The sequence below is a fragment of the Drosophila virilis genome, chromosome X, assembly GCF_030788295.1.
Source record: "Drosophila virilis strain 15010-1051.87 chromosome X, Dvir_AGI_RSII-ME, whole genome shotgun sequence".
Taxonomy (NCBI): domain Eukaryota; kingdom Metazoa; phylum Arthropoda; class Insecta; order Diptera; family Drosophilidae; genus Drosophila; species Drosophila virilis.
The window spans coordinates 6,357,907-6,380,588 of record NC_091543.1 but is presented as its reverse complement, the minus strand read 5'-3'; the positions used below and the strand labels follow the sequence as shown (position 1 = coordinate 6,380,588).

At 42.0% G+C, this 22,682-nt stretch overlaps 1 protein-coding gene across 2 annotated transcripts; it reads left to right on the top strand.

Annotated features, from left to right (window-relative positions):
- The first annotated feature begins 3,326 nt into the window (after nt 1–3,326).
- Nucleotides 3,327–4,729, top strand: LOC6633294 (uncharacterized). Of its 2 annotated transcripts, XM_015170041.3 has the most exons (3): nt 3,327–3,961; nt 4,025–4,224; nt 4,279–4,729. In XM_015170041.3, exons 1-3 carry the CDS (start codon nt 3,466–3,468, stop codon nt 4,342–4,344), a joined length of 762 nt encoding a protein of 253 aa, XP_015025527.1. In that variant the 5' UTR covers nt 3,327–3,465; the 3' UTR covers nt 4,345–4,729. The 2 variants fall into 2 exon arrangements, with proteins under 2 accessions (XP_015025527.1, XP_002056877.1); XM_002056841.4 differs by having other exon boundaries at nt 3,329–4,224.
- Nucleotides 4,730–22,682: the final 17,953 nt, after the last annotated feature.

Genomic DNA, 22,682 nt, shown 5'->3' with positions numbered 1-22,682 from the left:
GTGCTACGTTGCCAAGCTTAAGTTCCCAGTTAATTTGCCTGTTACGTTGCCAAACTTCATAATCCTTATTTTTCAAACACAGAATGCCACAGGATCGTTCTTTTACTATGTGCTACGTTGCCATACTTCACAAAATGTCTTTTGTAATATTAGCAAACTTCAGTTCTCAAATATTTAGGGTATGTTACCAATTTTAAAAGCATCATTGATACATTTTCGAACTGAACTTCGTTGGCAATTACTGAAGAAAAAGCTATGTTGCCAAATTTCATTTCATCGCCTATCAACTTTTCAGGGCCTATTGCAACAAACCATATATTCTACTACACTTTACATATACAAATATTATGTTGCCAAGTTAGTGCAAATGCTATGTTGCCAAACTTCTCCATAATGAATATGGCAAATACCTTATTGCGAAACTTCCTAGCATTTAGTGTAATTGCCATGTAACCCTACTTCTCCCTGCCGAGTATTATAAATGACATGTTGCCAAACTTCTTAGCGCTTAATACAAATGCCATGTTGCCCAACTTCAGAGCATATTCGCACTTGATTGCCGCTACGTTGTCAAATTTGATTGTCTAAGCTTGGCAAATCTCTATTTTTACTGTACAGGATTTGTCGCGCTTTGTCGCTCAGCCCACGCCCCTAGCGAACGCTGGATATCACCTGTACACGTGTGTAATATACTATAGACTCGCAATCTGTGAATAGTTCCAGAGCTTGCAACGTCTCCACACAGACAGACAGACAGACAGACACACACACACATGGCGCACAATTTGTGCCACTTAAGTGTTGCGCATCCATTTCCGCTTAGGAGGCGGCAGCCACAAAGCCCAACCACAAGCACAACCCCAACCCTAGAGTAAGACCACAATTCACCCACTCAACCACAGACACAAACGCAGTCACATTATCCTTGCCTTTATTTTTTTCAATTTTCACTCGAGCGTTGATTGAAATGTTCAACGAACGAGACACACACACACACAAACACACACACACACACAGGGAGCAGAGAGAAGCGTGAGTGTAGATGGAGTATTGAAGGACAGAGGATTGGGAATTGAAATGAGAATGAGAATTGAGGACATGCAGCAGCCGGCAGCAGTCAGCGAGAAACAAGGCAGCCAGAAAGAGAAGATTCACAGGAGAGTGTTGACAATTTAGCTATTTTATAGCTGGCATTTGGCTACTTTCAGCTGTTGTCAGTTGGGCACGAACTTTACAAAACGGTATTGACAATTTAGCTATTTTCCAGCTAACATCAGGCATTTATACGAAGCAAAATGTTTGCTTAAAGCTAAAAAATCGTAGCCTAGTCGAAAGAGAAATGAAACAAGACAGTTGGGGGGATATAGCTATTGAGAGATATTGAGATATAGATATTAATAAAAGCAGATTTCGTAATTCCTATTCTCAAATCTTAAGACGAAGCGTTCTTCAAGAAGGCAAGTTACAAATTTTCTATTCTTAAATTTGCGGACCAGATACCAAAACTGGTATTCCCAAATTTCGCATAGAGTCAAAAAATGTAGACGAATTTTCCCAATTTTCAATTTAGCTGAGAAGCGAATAATTTTAAAATATATCAAAACAGTTCCCTATATTCCTATTCTTATGTGGAAGCTTATCCCGAAATTTTCTATTCTGAAACTGTGAAAAGAATATATTTTTGCGACCAAAGCAGTTCTTAATATTCCTATTACTAAATTCGTTGAGAAAGTGAATAGTTTCAAAAATAAAAGGCTATTATAGCCAAAACATAAATTTTTCCAGCCGTTTTTGGCCGTTTTTAGAGCTAAAGCTGGCCAGCACTGGCACTCGCAATGGGCTGTGCCTGAGGGGGATGGGGCTTTGGTTAGGTTTGGGTGGTTGGGTGGTTCGATGGGTGGTTGGTTTGTTGTTGCTTTGTCGGGCTTATTTGTTTGTTTGCATATAAATTGCAATGTGCCGCCCGTCGCCTGTGTCGCTTCCATTTTTACATTATTATTATTTTCTTTTTTTTTTTTTTTAAACTTTGTTTTTTGCCTTTTTGCTAAATGCTTTTGCTGCTTTCAGCCACCACCATTAGCAGTCCGTCATTCAGTTCGTCATTCATTTTGTTTGTCAGTTTGTCATTGCGTCAATCAGGCAGTCCATCAGCTCGTCAGCCCATCATTCATCAAGGACAATCAACGCTGAGGCTCGCGTTTTCCATTTGATTTTCAGCGCGCAATAAATTTTGCTTTCAGTTTTTATTTTTGATTCATCTTCGGCTTTTTGGGGGGTTCGGGCTGCCCGCTAATGAATTAGTTTCTGCGTCCGCCTAACCGCACTTGAATTGTAATTATTTTAATGAAAGTCCACAAATTGATAGCTTGTGGCAGTTGCTATCAAAGTCCATATTCCAAAAACATATTCCATGCTCGACTCATCAGTCGGTCACTTGACCGCGAAGTAGTAAAGGCCTGCCGACCGCTGGATACCCTGTACGAGCATTCGAACCTTACTTAATACACGGAAAAAAAGCGCTCGGAGCTTGGAGTCCGATCGTTATCGAATTTTCAGCGCGCCCATATAGCACATAGCCGTGGGTGTATACCCAATCGAAAGGCCTTTGTATAAGAGTTTTTTCTCGTTCTGTTTCTCAATCAGATATTTAGAAATATTTTACTAGCGGGTATATCCCAGCCTTGTCCGTGGCATGTATAAAATAAATTCGCTCAAAGATCTTTGAAAATGAGTTTGAAACCGAGGCGGGCGAAAGTTTTTCAAATCGCTGAAACACGTATTGTGGGAAATTTTGACCTATAAAGGATATTCACATGAATTTCGGAAATAATAATAATGACCGACTTAGATGAAAATCTATTTAGAAGACCAATCATGAACAAAAAGGGGGACCTTATGAAAACCGGATAAGTTTTTATGGGGGTGGGAAATTTTTTATTTATTTATTCTGACCAAGTATAATATTGCTAGATTTAGATGCTTAAAAGATCTAGAGGCCAAACCATGAACAAAGAGCTTAAAATTGAGTAATGAGAGTTATGGGAAATTTCGACCTATATCTATATGGGACAATAGCGGGCATACCCCTCTCCGAGATAAAACTTGTTCTATGCAAGTCTCTGAAGGTTATTATTCTTAAGGAAGTCGAAAACAATAGATTCTGTAAATTGTATATCGTTTGTGGATATCGTTTGATTGTATTTTTAACTGGATTCCCATTTTGTTTCAAGGCTGACCCAAGAAAGTAAAAACTTTCGGAACGTAGTTCACATGAGAGAGGAAACAATTTCAGGCAGTAGAAGCAGAGAAAATCGGAGCTCATTCGCCCAAAACAACTCGTACAATAAACAAATACAACAAATCCCTCTCTCCAGTAAGACATACAATTTTATAAACATATATATATATTTTTTTTTTGTTTGACTAAAACAAAAAAAAAAAAACAAATACGCTTCCAACAACAACATGAAGCTGCGCAGCGGTCTAGTCTTGACATCTGCAGAGCGACGTAATCCGATGCGGGGCGTCAAGAAGCCGAACGCCAACACAATTACGGCAAAACAGGTGAAATCCCTGATCACGTACACCGACAATCTGGAGGATATACTGTGCGAGGCGGGGACCAGTCGACCCAGTCGGCCGAGCCGGGCCAGCCGCAGCCTCAAGGCCAGGCAAGCCGCGTCGGCTGCCAGAGGTGCCGCCAAATTGGGTCAACCACGGCGCTCGGGGCGAATCGCTGAGCTCCGCACACAGCTGGGTGAGATGGGCAATCTCTGCGATTTTCGAGTCGTCAATGTGGGCCAGCAGGTCGATATCGGCCCGCTGATCGATATGGGTCAGATTGTTGAGGTGCAGCTAGCCCAGGCTGCCGGAACGGATTACGATTCAATGCCGGAGGCGGAACACCAAGCAGCCGAGATGGACGTTCCAGGCAGTCAGCTGGTCAGGGGAGCCGCAACAGGTACTAGAGTCGTTCAATACATAGAAATCCTTGACGTCATTACAATCGTTGGAGCCACTCCAGGCTTGACGGATGCCGAGCTCGTTGGACGAACTGCAGCCACATTGGGCGCACTTAACGCCGTGGACAGCCAGGCAACGCCGGTCGCCGACTCCGCCGAGGATGCCGATGGCGATCTGAGCGATTTGGAAACCGAAATGTCGTCAACGGAGGAAGACGAGCAGAAGACCAAGACAGAGGCTGGCCAGGCACGCACACAAGAGGTAGGTGCAGTAACAATCCATAAAATTGATGCTCAACTGGATATGTGTTTGCAGGGCTGTCGCCGGAGATTCTGGACGAATGTCAAGAGCGCCCTGATGCGGTGGGTGAGCTTTGCCTGAACCTGCGGCTGGACGAGCATTTAATGCAAAAGCACTCGCCCGATGGTTTACATGTGTGTATATATATTTTTATAGTTCTTGATGCATTTGGTGTACTGCTTGGATTAGTTCTTCAAGCGTGAAGTTGCCTGCAACTCCCCAAAATAGTTCCTCTAAACATTTATTGGCGTTAGATATTAGTTCAGCGAGCAGGTTCTCAAGAATTCGCCTTCATGACGGGCGATAAATACAACCAAAAAAAAAAATTCAAAATTTCTCCCAAGTTCCTATTTTCCCATTTTGTTCCAACAAATTATATTTCGACTGGTATTTACCTACAGCAGCGTACGTGCCTTATTGTAATTTACCAAAATGAAAAAAAAAATTATATAATATTCAAATTGCATTTGTTTTAAATCTTGCTGGGCACCGGAAACTTGATTGCATTCATTCTCATATCCATACAAACATACTTACATACAGGCATTCTACGTATATGTATACATGCATACCTGAATGCATAACTGCATGCATGCATATCTGCATGCGTGTATGCATGCTTACATGCGTACATGAATACATACATGCGTGCATGCACACATGCATACATACTTACATGCATGCATACATGCATACATACATACATACATACATACATACATACATACATACATACATACATCCATACATACACTCATAAATACATACATAAATACTGCTATACATATATATATATATATATATATATATATATATATATATATATATATATATATATATATATATATATATATATATATATATACATACATACACTCATGAATACACTCATGAATACATACATAAATACGATAAATACATAATTCGATTATCGCAAAAACCTCGATTTTGAAAAACAACGTGATGATTTTATGGAAGGTCATATCGCGGGAGCTATGTCGTTTTGGAACGTCATATCTCCGCGCGGAGTTATGTCGTTTTGGAACGTCATATCTCCGCGCGGAGTTATGTCGTTTTGGAACGTCATATCTCCGCGCGGAGTTATGTCCTTTTGGAACGTCATATCTCCGCGCGGAGTTATGTCCTTTTGGAACGTCATATCTCCGCGCGGAGTTATGTCCTTTTGGAACGTCATATCTCCGCGCGGAGCTATTACCCGAGATATTAAAAAAATCATCGAAAAAGTTTCGATTATCGCTAAAACCTCGATTTTGAAAAACAACGGGATGATTTTATGGAAGGTCATATCGCGGCAGTTATGTCGATTTGGAACGTCATATCTCCACGCGGAGTTATGTCGTTTTGGAACGTCATATCTCCGCGCGGTGTTGTGTCGTTTGGAACGTCATATCTCCGCGCGGAGCTATTACCCGAGATATTAAAAAAATCATCGCAAAATTTCGATTATCGCAAAAACCTCGATTTTTAAAAACAACGTGATGATTTTATGGAAGGTCATATCGCGGGAGTTATGTCGTTTTGGAATGTCATATCTCCGCGCGGTGTTATGTCGTTTTGGAACGTCATATCTCCACGCGGAGCTATGAGCTATTACCCGAGATATTAAAAAAATCATCGAAAAAGTTTCGATTATCGCAAAAACCTCGATTTTGAAAAACAACGTGATGATTTTATGGAAGGTCATATCGCGGGAGTTATGTCGTTTTGGAACGTCATATCTCCGCGCGGAGTTATGTCGTTTTGGAACGTCATATCTCCGCGCGGAGCTATTACCTGAGATATTAAAAAAATCATCGAAAAAGTTTCGATTATCGCAAAAACCTCGATTTTGAAAAACAACGTGATGATTTTATGGAAGGTCATATCGCGGGAGTTATGTCGTTTTGGAACATCATATCTCCACGCGGAGTTATGTCGTTTTCGAACGTCATATCTCCGCGCGGAGCTATGTCGTTTTGGAACGTCATATCTCCACGTGGAGTTATGTCGTTTTGGAACGTCATATCTCCGCGCGGAGTTATGTCCTTTTGGAACGTCATATCTCCGCGCGGAGTTATGTCCTTTTGGAACGTCGTATCTCCGCGCGGAGCTATTACCTGAGATATTAAAAAAATCATCGAAAAAGTTTCGATTATCGCAAAAACCTCGATTTTGAAAAACAACGTGATGATTTTATGGAAGGTCATATCGCGGGAGTTATGTCGTTTTGGAACATCATATCTCCATGCGGAGTTATGTCGTTTTCGAACGTCATATCTCCGCGCGGAGCTATGTCGTTTTGGAACGTCATATCTCCACGTGGAGTTATGTCGTTTTGGAACGTCATATCTCCGCGCGGAGTTATGTCCTTTTGGAACGTCATATCTCCGCGCGGAGTTATGTCCTTTTGGAACGTCATATCTCCGCGCGGAGCTATTACCTGAGATATTAAAAAAATCATCGAAAAAGTTTCGATTATCGCTAAAACCTCGATTTTGAAAAACAACGTGATGATTTTATGGAAGGTCATATCGCGGCAGTTATGTCGATTTGGAACGTCATATCTCCACGCGGAGCTATGTCGTTTTGGAACGTCATATCTCCGCGCGGAGTTATGTCGTTTTGGAACGTCATATCTCCGCGCGGAGCTATTACCTGAAATATTAAAAAAATCATCGAAAAAGTTTCGATTATCGCAAAAACCTCGATTTTGAAAAACAACGTGATGATTTTATGGAAGGTCATATCGCGGGAGTTATGTCGTTTTGGAACGTCATATCTCCACGCGGAGTTATGTCGTGTTGGAACGTCATATCTCCGCGCGGTGTTATGTCGTTTTGGAACGTCATATCTCCACGCGGAGTTATGAGCTATTACCCGAGATATTAAAAAAATCATCGAAAAAGTTTCGATTATCGCAAAAACCTCGATTTTGAAAAACAACGTGATGATTTTATGGAAGGTCATATCGCGGGAGTTATGTCGTTTTGGAACGTCATATCTCCACGCGGAGTTATGTCGTTTTCGAACGTCATATCTCCGCGCGGAGCTATGTCGTTTTGGAACGTCATATCTCCACGCGGAGTTATGTCGTTTTGGAACGTCATATCTCCGCGCGGAGTTATGTCCTTTTGGAACGTCATATCTCCGCGCGGAGTTATGTCCTTTTGGAACGTCATATCTCCGCGCGGAGCTATTTCCTGAGATATTAAAAAAATCATCGAAAAAGTTTCGATTATCGCAAAAACCTCGATTTTGAAAAACAACGTGATGATTTTATGGAAGGTCATATCGCGGGAGTTATGTCGTTTTGGAACGTCATATCTCCACGCGGAGTTATGTCGTTTTCGAACGTCATATCTCCGCGCGGTGTTATGTCGTTTTGGAACGTCATATCTCCACGCGGAGTTATGAGCTATTACCCGAGATATTAAAAAAATCATCGAAAAAGTTTCGATTATCGCAAAAACCTCGATTTTGAAAAGCAACGTGATGATTTTATGGAAGGTCATATCGCGGGAGTTATGTCGTTTTGGAACGTCATATCTCCACGCGGAGTTATGTCGTTTTCGAACGTCATATCTCCGCGCGGAGCTATGTCGTTTTGGAACGTCATATCTCCACGCGGAGTTATGTCGTTTTGGAACGTCATATCTCCGCGCGGAGTTATGTCCTTTTGGAACGTCATATCTCCGCGCGGAGTTATGTCCTTTTGGAACGTCATATCTCAGCGCGGAGCTATTTCCTGAGATATTAAAAAAATCATCGAAAAAGTTTCGATTATCGCTAAAACCTCGATTTTGAAAAACAACGTGATGATTTTATGGAAGGTCATATCGCGGCAGTTATGTCGATTTGGAACGTCATATCTCCACGCGGAGTTATGTCGTTTTGGAACGTCATATCTCCGCGCGGAGTTATGTCGTTTTGGATCGTCATATCTCGATTTTGAAAAACAACGTGATGATTTTATGGAAGGTCATATCGCGGGAGTTATGTCGTTTTGGAACGTCATATCTCCACGCGGAGTTATGTCGTTTTGGAACGTCATACCTCCGCGCGGAGTTATGTCGTTTTGGAACGTCATATCTCCGCGCGGAGCTATTATCCGAGATATTAAAAAAATCATCGAAAAATTTCGATTATCGCAAAAACCTCGATTTTGAAAAACAACGTGATGATTTTATGGAAGGTCATATCGCGGGAGTTATGTCGTTTTGGAACGTCATATCTCCACGCGGAGTTATGTCGTTTTGGAACGTCATATCTCCGCGCGGTGTTATGTCGTTTTGGAACGTCATATCTCCACGCGGAGTTATGTCGTTTTGGAACGTCATATCTCCACGCGGAGTTATGTCGTTTTGGAACATCATATCTCCACGCGGATTTATGTCGTTTTGGAACGTCATATCTCCGCGGGGAGTTATGTCGTTTTGGAACGTCATATCTCCGCGCGGAGCTATTACCCGAGATATTAAAAAAATCATCGAAAAATTTCGATTATCGCAAAAACCTCGATTTTGAAAAACAACGTGATGATTTTATGGAAGGTCATATCGCGGGAGCTATGTCGTTTTGGAACGTCATATCTCCACGCGGAGTTATGTCGTTTTCGAACGTCATATCTCCGCGCGGAGCTATTACCCGAGATATTAATAAAATCATCGAAAAATTTCGATTATCGCAAAAACCGCGATTTTGAAAAACAACGTGATGATTTTATGGAAGGTCATATCGCGGGAGTTATGTCGTTTTGGAACGTCATATCTCCACGCGGAGTTATGTCATTTTGGAACGTCATATCTCCGCGCGGTGTTATGTCGTTTGGAATGTCATGTCTCCGCGCGGAGCTATTAGCCGAGATATTAAAAAAATCATCGAAAAATTTCGATTATCGCAAAAACCTCGATTTTGAAAAACAACGTGATGATTTTATGGAAGGTCATATCGCGGGAGTTATGTCGTTTTGGAACGTCATATCTCCACGCGGAGTTATGTCGTTTTGGAACGTCATATCTCCGCGCGGAGTTATGTCCTTTTGGAACGTCATATCTCCGCGCGGAGTTATGTCCTTTTGGAACGTCATATCTCCGCGCGGAGCTATTACCTGAGATATTAAAAAAATCATCGAAAAAGTTTCGATATCGCTAAAACCTCGATTTTAAAAAACAACGTGATGATTTTATGGAAGGTCATATCGCGGCAGTTATGTCGATTTGGAAGTCATATCTCCACGCGGAGTTTTGTCGTTTTGGAACGTCATATCTCCGCGCGGAGTTATGTCGTTTTGGAACGTCATATCTCCACGCGGAGCTATTACCTGAGATATTAAAAAAATCATCGAAAAAGTTTCGATTATCGCAAAAACCTCGATTTTGAAAAACAACGTGATGATTTTATGGAAGGTCATATCGCGGGAGTTATGTCGTTTTGGAACGTCATATCTCCACGCGGAGTTATGAGCTATTACCCGTGATATTAAAAAAAACATCGAAAAAGTTTCGATTATCGCAAAAACCTCGATTTTGAAAAACAACGTGATGATTTTATGGAAGGTCATATCGCGGGAGTTATGTCGTTTTGGAACGTCATATCTCCACGCGGAGATATGTCGTTTTGGAACGTCATATCTCCACGCGGAGATATGTCGTTTTGGAACGTCATATCTCCGCGCGGAGTTATGTCGTTTTGGAACGTCATATCTCCGCGCGGAGCTATTACCCGAGATATTAAAAAAATCATCGAAAAATTTCGATTATCGCAAAAACCTCGATTTTGAAAAACAACGTGATGATTTTATGGAAGGTCATATCGCGGGAGTTATGTCGTTTTGGAACGTCATATCTCCACGCGGAGCTATGTCGTTTTGGAACGTCATATCTCCGCGCGGAGTTATGTCGTTTTGGAACGTCATATCTCCGCGCGGAGCTATTACCCGAGATATTAAAATAATCATCGAAAAATTTCGATTATCGCAAAAACCTCGATTTTGAAAAACAACGTGATGATTTTATGGAAGGTCATATCGCGGGAGTTATGTCGTTTTGAAACGTCATATCTCCACGCGGAGTTATGTCGTTTTGGAACGTCATATCTCCGCGCGGAGCTATTATCCGAGATATTAAAAAAATCATCGAAAAATTTCGATTATCGCAAAAAGCTCGATTTTGAAAAACAACGTGATGATTTTATGGAAGGTCATATCGCGGGAGTTATGTCGTTTTGGAACGTCATATCTCCACGCGGAGTTATGTCGTTTTGGAACGTCATATCTCCGCGCGCAGTTATGTCCTTTTGGAACGTCATATCTCCGCGCGGAGTAATGTCCTTTTGGAACGTCATATCTCCGCGCGGAGCTATTATCTGAGATATTAAAAAAATCATCGAAAAAGTTTCGATTATCGCTAAAACCTCGATTTTGAAAAACAACGTGATGATTTTATGGAAGGTCATATCGCGGCAGTTATGTCGATTTGGAACGTCATATCTCCACGCGGAGTTATGTCGTTTTGGAACGTCATATCTCCGCGCGGAGTTATGTCGTTTTGGAACGTCATATCTCCGCGCGGAGCTATTATCCGAGATATTAAAAAAATCATCGAAAAATTTCGATTATCGCAAAAACCTCGATTTTGAAAAACAACGTGATGGTTTTATGGAAGGTCATATCGCGGGAGTTATGTCGTTTTGGAACGTCATATCTCCACGCGGAGTTATGTCGTTTTGGAACGTCATATCTCCGCGCGGTGTTATGTCGTTTTGGAACGTCATATCTCCACGCGGAGTTATGAGCTATTACCCGAGATATTAAAAAAATCATCGAAAAAGTTTCGATTATCGCAAAAACCTCGATTTTGAAAAACAACGTGATGATTTTATGGAAGGTCATATCGCGGGAGTTATGTCGTTTTGGAACGTCATATCTCCACGCGGAGTTATGTCGTTTTCGAACGTCATATCTCCGCGCGGAGTTATGTCGTTTTGGAACGTCATATCTCCGCGCGGAGCTATTACCTGAGATATTAAAAAAATCATCGAAAAAGTTTCGATTATCGCTAAAACCTCGATTTTGAAAAACAACGTGATGATTTTATGGAAGGTCATATCGCGGCAGTTATGTCGATTTGGAACGTCATATCTCCACGCGGAGTTATGTCGTTTTGGAACGTCATATCTCCGCGCGGAGTTATGTCGTTTTGGAACGTCATATCTCCGCGCGGAGCTATTACCTGAGATATTAAAAAAATCATCGAAAAAGTTTCGATTATCGCAAAAACCTCGATTTTGAAAAACAACGTGATGATTTTATGGAAGGTCATATCGCGGGAGTTATGTCGTTTTGGAACGTCATATCTCCACGCGGAGTTATGTCGTTTTGGAACGTCATATCTCCGCGCGGTGTTATGTCGTTTTGGAACGTCATATCTCCGCGCGGAGCTATTACCCGAGATATTAAAATAATCATCGAAAAATGGAGTTATGTCGTTTTGGAACGTCATATCTCCGCGCGGAGCTATTATCCGAGATATTAAAAAAATCATCGAAAAATTTCGATTATCGCAAAAACCTCGATTTGGAAAAACAACGTGATGATTTTATGGAAGGTCATATCGCGGGAGTTATGTCGTTTTGGAACGTCATATCTCCACGCGGAGTTATGTCGTTTTGGAACGTCATATCTCCGCGCGGTGTTATGTCGTTTTGGAACGTCATATCTCCACGCGGAGTTATGAGCTATTACCCGAGATATTAAAAAAATCATCGAAAAAGTTTCGATTATCGCAAAAACCTCGATTTTGAAAAACAACGTGATGATTTTATGGAAGGTCATATCGCGGGAGTTATGTCGTTTTGGAACGTCATATCTCCACGCGGAGTTATGTCGTTTTGGAACGTCATATCTCCGCGCGGTGTTATGTCGTTTTGGAACGTCATATCTCCGCGCGGAGCTATTACCCGAGATATTAAAATAATCATCGAAAAATTTCGATTATCGCAAAAACCTCGATTTTGAAAAACAACGTGATGATTTTATGGAAGGTCATATCGCGGGAGTTATGTCGTTTTGGAACGTCATATCTCCACGCGGAGTTATGTCGTTTTGGAACGTCATATCTCCGCGCGGAGTATGTCGTTTTGGAACGTCATATCTCCGCGCGGAGTTATGTCCTTTTGGAACGTCATATTTCCGCGCGGAGTTATGTCGTTTTGGAACGTCATATCTCCGCGCGGAGCTATTACCTGAGATATTAAAAAAATCATCGAAAAAGTTTCGATTATCGCAAAAACCTCGATTTTGAAAAACAACGTAATGATTTTATGGAAGGTCATATCGCGGGAGTTATGTCGTTTTGGAACGTCATATCTCCACGCGGAGTTATGTCGTTTTGGAACGTCATATCTCCGCGCGGTGTTATGTCGTTTTGGAACGTCATATCTCCACGCGGAGTTATGTCTTTTTGGAGCGTCATATCTCCACGTGGAGTTATGTCGTTTTGGAACGTCATATCTCTGCGCGGAGTTATGTCGTTTTGGAACGTCATATCTCCGCGCGGAGCTATTACCCGAGATATTAAAATAATCATCGAAAAATTTCGATTATCGCAAAAACCTCGATTTTGAAAAACAACGTGATGATTTTATGGAAGGTCATACCGCGGGAGTTATGTCGTTTTGGAACGTCATATCTCCACGCGGAGTTATGTCGTTTTAGAACGTCATATCTCCGCGCGGAGCTATTACCCGAGATATTAAAAAAATCATCGAAAAATTTCGATTATCGCAAAAACCTCGATTTTGAAAAACAACGTGATGATTTTATGGAAGGTCATATCTCGACGCGGAGTTATGTCGTTTTGGAACGTCATATCTCCGCGCGTAGTTATGTCGTTTTGGAACGTCATATCTCCGCGCGGAGCTATTACCCGAGATATTGAAATAATCATCGAAAAATTTCGATTATCGCAAAAACCGCGATTTTGAAAAACAACGTGATGATTTTATGGAAGGTCATATCGCGGGAGTTATGTCGTTTTGGAACGTCATATCTCCACGCGGAGTTATGTCGTTTTGGAACGTCATATCTCCACGCGGAGTTATGTCGTTTTGGAACGTCATATCTCCGCGCGGAGTATGTCGTTTTGGAACGTCATATCTCCGCGCGGAGTTATGTCCTTTTGGAACGTCATATTTCCGCGCGGAGTTATGTCGTTTTGGAACGTCATATCTCCGCGCGGAGCTATTACCTGAGATATTAAAAAAATCATCGAAAAAGTTTCGATTATCGCAAAAACCTCGATTTTGAAAAACAACGTAATGATTTTATGGAAGGTCATATCGCGGGAGTTATGTCGTTTTGGAACGTCATATCTCGACGCGTAGTTATGTCGTTTTGGAACGTCATATCTCCGCGCGGAGTTATTTCCCTTTGGAACGTCATATTTCCGCGCGGAGTTATGTCGTTTTGGAACGTCATATCTCCGCGCGGAGCTATTACCCGAGATATTGAAATAATCATCGAAAAATTTCGATTATCGCAAAAACCGCGATTTTGAAAAACAACGTGATGATTTTATGGAAGGTCATATCGCGGGAGTTATGTCGTTTTGGAACGTCATATCTCCACGCGGAGTTATGTCGTTTTGGAACGTCATATCTCCGCGCGGAGTATGTCGTTTTGGAACGTCATATCTCCGCGCGGACTTATGTCGTTTTGGAACGTCGTATCTCCACGCGGAGTTATGTCGATTTGGAACGTCATATCTCTGCGCGGAGTTATGTCGTTTTGGAACGTCATATCTCCGCGCGGAGCTATTACCCGAGATATTGAAATAATCATCGAAAAATTTCGATTATCGCAAAAACCGCGATTTTGAAAAACAACGTGATGATTTTATGGAAGGTCATATCGCGGGAGTTATGTCGTTTTGGAACGTCATATCTCCACGCGGAGTTATGTCGTTTTGGAACGTCATATCTCCGCGCGGAGTATGTCGTTTTTGAACGTCATATCTCCGCGCGGACTTATGTCGTTTTGGAACGTCGTATCTCCACGCGGAGTTATGTCGATTTGGAACGTCATATCTCCACGCGGAGTTATGTCGTTTTGGAACGTCATATTTCCGCGCGGAGCTATGTCGTTTTGGAACGTCATATCTCCGCGCGGAGCTATTACCCGAGATATTAAAATAATCATCGAAAAATTTCGATTATCGCAAAAACCTCGATTTTGAAAAACAACGTGATGATTTTATGGAAGGTCATATCGCGGGAGTTATGTCGTTTTGGAACGTCATATCTCCACGCGGAGTTATGTCGTTTTGGAACGTCATATCTCCGCGCGGAGTATGTCGTTTTGGAACGTCATATCTCCGCGCGGAGTTATGTCCTTTTGGAACGTCATATTTCCGCGCGGAGTTATGTCGTTTTGGAACGTCATCCTGAACGTCATATCCTGAGATATTAAAAAAATCATCGAAAAAGTTTCGATTATCGCAAAAACCTCGATTTTGAAAAACAACGTAATGATTTTATGGAAGGTCATATCGCGGGAGTTATGTCGTTTTGGAACGTCATATCTCCACGCGGAGTTATGTCGTTTTGGAACGTCATATCTCTGCGCGGAGTTATGTCGTTTTGGAACGACATATTTCCGCGCGGAGTTATGTCCTTTTGGAACGTCATATTTCCGCGCGGAGTTATGTCGTTTTGGAACGACATATCTCCGCGCGGAGTTATGTCCTTTTGGAACGTCATATTTCCGCGCGGAGTTATGTCGTTTTGGAACGTCATATCTCCGCGCGGAGCTATTACCCGAGATATTAAAATAATCATCGAAAAATTTCGATTATCGCAAAAACCGCGATTTTGAAAAACAACGTGATGATTTTATGGAAGGTCATATCGCGGGAGTTATGTCGTTTTGGAACGTCATATCTCCACGCGGAGTTATGTCGTTTTGGAACGTCATATCTCCGCGCGGTGTTATGTCGTTTTGGAACGTCATATCTCCACGCGGAGTTATGTCGTTTTAGAACGTCATATCTCCGCGCGGAGCTATTGCCCGAGATATTAAAAAAATCATCGAAAAATTTCGATTATCGCAAAAACCTCGATTTTGAAAAACAACGTGATGATTTTATGGAAGGTCATATCGCGGGAGTTATGTCGTTTTGGAACGTCATATCTCCACGCGGAGTTATGTCGTTTTGGAACGTCATATCTCCGCGCGGAGTTATGTCGTTTTGGAACGTCATATCTCCGCGCGGAGCTATTACCCGAGATATTAAAATAATCATCGAAAAATTTCGATTATCGCAAAAACCTCGATTTTGAAAAACAACGTGATGATTTTATGGAAGGTTATATCGCGGGAGTTATGTCGTTTTGGAACGTCATATCTCCACGCGGAGTTATGTCGTTTTGGAACGTCATATCTCCACGCGGAGTTATGTCGTTTTGGAACGTCATATCTCCACGCGGAGTTATGTCGTTTTGGAACGTCATATCTCCGCGCGGAGTATGTCGTTTTGGAACGTCATATCTCCGCGCGGACTTATGTCGTTTTGGAACGTCGTATCTCCACGCGGAGTTATGTCGTTTTGGAACGTCATATCTCCGCGCGGAGTTATGTCGTTTTGGAACGTCATATCTCCGCGCGGTGTTATGTCGTTTTGGAACGTCATATCTCCACGCGGAGCTATTGCCCGAGATATTAAAAAAATCATCGAAAAATTTCGATTATCGCAAAAACCTCGATTTTGAAAAACAACGTGATGATTTTATGGAAGGTCATATCGCGGGAGTTATGTCGTTTTGGAACGTCATATCTCCACGCGGAGTTATGTCGTTTTGGAACGTCATATCTCCGCGCGGAGTTATGTCGTTTTGGAACGTCATATCTCCGCGCGGAGCTATTACCCGAGATATTAAAATAATCATCGAAAAATTTCGATTATCGCAAAAACCTCGATTTTGAAAAACAACGTGATGATTTTATGGAAGGTCATATCGCGGGAGTTATGTCGTTTTGGAACGTCATATCTCCACGCAGAGTTATGTCGTTTTGGAACGTCATATCTCCACGCGGAGTTATGTCGTTTTGGAACGTCATATCTCTGCGCGGAGTTATGTCGTTTTGGAACGTCATATTTCCGCGCGGAGCTATGTCGTTTTGGAACGTCGTATCTCCGCGCGGAGCTATTACCTGAGATATTAAAAAAATCATCGAAAAAGTTTCGATTATCGCAAAAACCTCGATTTTGAAAAACAACGTAATGATTTTATGGAAGGTCATATCGCGGGAGTTGTGTCGTTTTGGAACGTCATATCTCCACGCGGAGTTATGTCGTTTTGGAACGTCATATCTCCGCGCGGTGTTATGTCGTTTTGGAACGTCATATCTCCACGCGGAGTTATGTCGTTTTGGAACGTCATATCTCCACGCGGAGTTATGTCGTTTTGGAACGTCGTATCTCCACGCGGAGTTATGTCGTTTTGGAACGTCATATCTCTGCGCGGAGTTATGTCGTTTTGGAACGACATATCTCCGCGCCAAGTTATGTCGTTTTGGAACGTCATATTTCCGCGCGGAGCTATGTCGTTTTGGAACGTCGTATCTCCGCGCGGAGCTATTACCTGAGATATTAAAAAAATCATCGAAAAAGTTTCGATTATCGCAAAAACCTCGATTTTGAAAAACAATGTATTGATTTTATGGAAGGTCATATCGCGGGAGTTATGTCGTTTTGGAACGTCATATCTCCACGCGGAGTTATGTCGTTTTGGAACGTCATATCTCCGCGCGGTGTTATGTCGTTTTGGAACGTCATATCTCCACGCGGAGTTATGTCGTTTTGGAACGTCATATCTCCACGTGGAGTTATGTCGTTTTGGAACGTCATATCTCTGCGCGGAGTTATGTCGTTTTGGAACGTCATATCTCCGCGCGGAGCTATTACCCGAGATATTAAAAAAATCATCGAAAAATTTCGATTACCGCAAAAACCCCGATTTTGAAAAACAACGTGATGATTTTATGGAAGGTCATATCGCGGGAGTTATGTCGTTTTGGAACGTCATATCTCCACGCGGAGTTATGTCGTTTTGGAACGTCATATCTCCACGCGGAGTTATGTCGTTTTGGAACGTCATATCTCCGCGCGGAGTTATGTCGTTTTGGAACGTCATATCTCCGCGCGGAGTTATGTCGTTTTGGAAAGTCATATCTCCGCGCGGAGCTATTACCTGAGTTATTAAAAAAATCATCGAAAAAGTTTCGATTATCGGAAAAACCTCGATTTTGAAAAACAACGTGATGATTTTATGGAAGGTCATATCGCGGGAGTTATGTCGTTTTGGAACGTCATATCGCCACGCGGAGTTATGTCGTTTTGGAACGTCATATCTCCACGCGGAGTTATGTCGTCTTGGAACGTCATATTTCCGCCCGGTGTTATGTCGTTTTGGAACGTCATATCTCCACGCGGCGCTATGTCGTTTAGGAACGTCATATCTCCGCGCGGAGTTATGTCGTTTTGGAACGTCATATCTCCGCGCGGAGCTATTACCCGAGATATTAAAAAATTCATCGAAAAATTTCGATTATCGCAAAAACCTCGATTTTGAAAAACAACGTGATGATTTTATGGAAGGTCGTATCGCGGGAGTTATGTCGTTTTGGAACGTCATATCTCCACGCGGAGTTATGTCGTTTTGGAACGTCATATCTCCACGCGGAGTTATGTCGTTTTGGAACGTCATATTTCCGCGCGGAGTTATGTCGTTTTGGAACGTCATATCTCCACGCGGAGTTATGTCGTTTTGGAACGTCATATCTCTGCGCGGAGTTATGTCGTTTTGGAACGTCATATCTCTGCGCGGAGTTATGTCGTTTTGGAACGACATATCTCCGCGCGGAGTTACGTTCTTTTGGAACGTCATATTTCCGCGCGGAGTTATGTCGTTTTGGAACGTCGTATCTCCGCGCGGAGCTATTACCTGTGATATTAAAAAAAAAATTGAAAAAGTTTCGATTATCGCAAAAACCTCGATTTTTAAAAACAACGTAATGATTTTATGGAAGGTCATATCGCGGGAGCTATGTCGTTTTGAAACGTCATATCTCCACGCGGAGTTATGTCGTTTTGGAACGTCATATCTTCGCGCGGTGTTATGTCGTTTTGGAACGTCATATCTCCACGCGGAGTTATGTCGTTTTGGAACGTCATATCTCTGCGCGGAGTTATGTCGTTTTGGAACGTCATATCTCCGCGCGGAGCTATTACCCGAGATATTAAAAAAATCATCGAAAAATTTCGATTATCGCAAAAACCTCGATTTTGAAAAACAACGTGATGATTTTATGGAAGGTCATATCGCGGGAGTTATGTCGTTTTGGAACGTCATATCTCCACGCGGAGTTATGTCGTTTTGGAACGTCATATCTTCGCGCGGAGTTATGTCGTTTTGGAACGTCATATCTTCGCGCGGAGTTATTACCCGAGATATTAAAAAACTCATCGAAAAAGTTTCGATTATCGCAAAAACCTCGATTTTGAAAAACAACGTGATGATTTTATGGAAGGTCATATCGCGGGAGTTATGTCGTTTTGGAACGTCATATCTCCACGTGGAGTTATGTCGTTTTGGAACGTCATATCTCCACGCGGAGTTATGTCGTTTTGGAACGTCATATCTCCGCGCGGAGCTATTACCCGATTTCGATTATCGCAAAAACCTCGATTTTGAAAAACAACTTGATGATTTTATGGAAGGTCATATCGCGGGAGTTATGTCGTTTTGGAACGTCATATCTCCGCGCGGAGTTATGTCCTTTTGGAACGTCATATCTCCGCGCGGAGTTATGTCGTTTTGGAACGTCATATCTCCGCGCGGAGCTATTACCCGAGATATTAAAAAAATCATCGAAAAAGTTTCGATTATCGCAACAGCCTCGATTTTGAAAAACAACGTGATGATTTTATGGAAGGTCATATCGCGGGAGTTATGTCGTTTTGGAACGTCATATCTCCACGCAGAGTTATGTCGTTTTGGAACGTCATATCTCCACGCAGAGTTATGTCGTTTTGGAACGTCATATCTCCGCGCGGAGCTATTACCTGAGATATTAAAAAAATCATCGAAAAAGTTTCGATTATCGCAAAAACCTCGATTTTGAAAAACAACGTGATGATTTTATGGAAGGTCATATCGCGGCAGTTATGTCGTTTTGGAACGTCATATCTCCGCGCGGAGTTATGTCGTTTTGGAACGTCATATCTCCGCGCGGAGCTATTACCCGAGATATTAAAAAAATCATCGAAAAATTTCGATTATCGCAAAAACCTCGATTTTGAAAAACAACGTGATGATTTTATGGAAGGTCATATCGCGGGAGTTATGTCGTTTTGGAACGTCATATCTCCACGCGGAGTTATGTCGTTTTGGAACGTCATATCTCCGCGCGGAGCTATTACCCGAGATATTAAAATAATCATCGAAAAATTTCGATTATCGCAAAAACCTCGATTTTGAAAAACAACGTGATGATTTTATGGAAGGTCATATCGCGGGAGTTATGTCGTTTTGGAACGTCATATCTCCACGCGGAGTTATGTCGTTTTGGAACGTCATATCTCCACGCGGAGTTATGTCGTTTTGGAACCTCATATCTCTGCGCGGAGTTATGTCGTTTTGGAACGACATATCTCCGCGCGGAGTTATGTCCTTTACGAACGTCATATTTCCGCGCGGAGTTATGTCGTTTTGGAACGTCATATCTCCACGCGGAAATATGTCGTTTTGGAACGTCATATCTCCGCGCGGAGCTATTACCTAAGATATTAAAAAAATCATCGAAAAAGTTTCGATTATCGCAAAAACCTCGATTTTGAAAAACAACGTGATGATTTTATGGAAGGTCGAATCGCGGCAGTTATGTCGATTTGGAACGTCATATCTCCACGCGGAGTTATGTCGTTTTGGAACGTCATATCTCCGCGCGGAGTTATATCGTTTTGGAACGTCATATCTCCGCGCGGAGCTATTACCTGAGATAATAAAAAAATCATCGAAAAAGTTTCGATTATCGCAAAAACCTCGATTTTGAAAAACAACGTGATGATTTTATGGAAGGTCATATCGCGGGAGTTATGTCGTTTTGGAACGTCATATCTCCGCGCGGAGTTATGTCGTTTTGGAACGTCATACCTCCGCGCGGAGTTATGTCGTTTTGGAACGTCATACCTCCGCGCGGAGTTATGTCGTTTTGGAACGTCATATCTCCGCGCGGAGTTATGTCGTTTTGGAACGTCGTATCTCCGCGCGGAGCTATTACCTGAGATATTAAAAAAATCATCGAAAATGTTTCGATTATCGCAACAACCTCGATTTCGAAAAACAACGTGATGATTTTTTGGAAGGTCATATCGCGGGAGTTATGTCGTTTTGGTACGTCATATTTCCGCGCGGTGTTATATCGTTTTGGAACATCATATCTCCACGCGGCGCTATGTCGTTTTGGAACGTCATATCTCCGCGCGGAGTTATGTCGTTTTGGAACGTCATATCTCCGCGCGGAGTTATGTCGTTTTGGAACGTCATATCTCCGCGCGGAGTTATGTCGTTTTGGAACGTCGTATCTCCGCGCGTAGCTATGTCGTTTTGGAACGTCGTATCTCCGCGCGGAGCTATTACCCGAGATATTAAAAAAATTATCGAAAAAGTTTCGATTATCGCAAAAACCTCGATTTTGAAAAACAACGTGATGATTTTATGGAAGGTCATGTCGCGGGAGTTATGTCGTTTTGGAACGTCATATCTCCACGCGGAGTTATGTCGTTTTGGAACGTCATATCTCCACGCGGAGTTATGTCGTTTTGGAACGTCATATCTCCGCGCGGAGTTATTACCCGAGATATTAAAAAAATCATCGAAAAAGTTTCGATTATCGCAAAAACCTCGATTTTGAAAAACAACGTGATGATTTTATGGAAGGTCATATCACGGGAGCTATGTCGTTTTGGAACGTCATATCTCCACGCGGAGTTATGTCGTTTTGGAACGTCATATCTCCGCGCGGAGTTATGTCGTTTTGGAACTTCATATCTCCGCGCGGAGTTATGTCGTTTTGGAACGTCATATCTCCGCGCGGAGTTATGTCGTTTTGGAACGTCATATCTCCGCGCGGAGTTATGTCGTTTTGGAACGTCATATCTCCGCGCGGAGTTATGTCGTTTTGGAACGTCATATCTCCGCGCGGAGTTATGTCGTTTTGGAACGTCATATCTCCGCGCGGAGTTATGTCGTTTTGGAACGTCATATTTCCGCGCGGAATTATGTCGTTTTGGAACATCATATCTCCGCGCGGAGTTATGTCGTTTTGGAACGTCATATCTCCACGCGGAGTTAAGTCGTTTTGGAACGTCATATCTCCGCGCGGAGTTATGTCGTTTTGGAACGTCATATCTCTGCGCGGAGTTATGTCGTTTTGGAACGTCATATCTCCGCGCGGATTTATGTCGCATTGGAACGTCATAGCTCCGCTCGGAGTTATGTCGTTTTGGAACGTCATATCTCCGCGCGGAGTTATTACCCGAGATATAAAAATAAATCATCGAAAAAGTTTCGATTATCGCAAAAACCTCGATTTTGAAAAACAATATGATGATTTTATGGAAGGTCATATCGCGGGAGTTATGTCGTTTTGGAACGTCATATCTCCGCGCGGAGTTATTACCCGAGATATTAAAAAAAATCATCGAAAAAGTTTCGATTATCGCAAAAACCTCGATTTTGAAAAACAACGTGATGATTTTATGGAAGGTCATATCGCGGGAGTTATGTCGTTTTGGAACGTCATATCTCCACGCGGAGTTATGTCGTTTTGGAACGTCATATCTCCGCGCGGAGTTGTCGTTTTGGAACGTCATATCTCTGCGCGGAGCTATTACCCGAGATATTAAAAAAATCATCGAAAAAGTTTCGATTTTGAAAAAAAAACGTGATGTAACCCCTTGTCATTTTGTCGATTTGGGTCAAAATTTAGATTTTCATTCTGTTGATGCCAAGCGTTAGTACTGATCCTTACGAGTCCAAAATAGTATAAAATTCCAAAATCTGACTTTATTTGGCCGAGATATTTAAAATAATTATGAGAAAGGTCGAAAATAGAAACGAGTCGTTTTTTGGTCAAAAAATTTTTTGAACCCATCGATTTTAAGTTTGTTTGAATGTCAATTAATAGTAGGGATCCGGGTATATATATATATATATATGTCACTTTCAAATATTTACAAATTTCAAGTTAAATGTATTTAAAGATTTGCAGAAATAAATTTAAAAATGTAATTTGAGTAAATTTGATGGGAAGGAAAAATGTAGTTAATTTCAACAGATTAGAAAAAAGGTTTTGAAAGCCT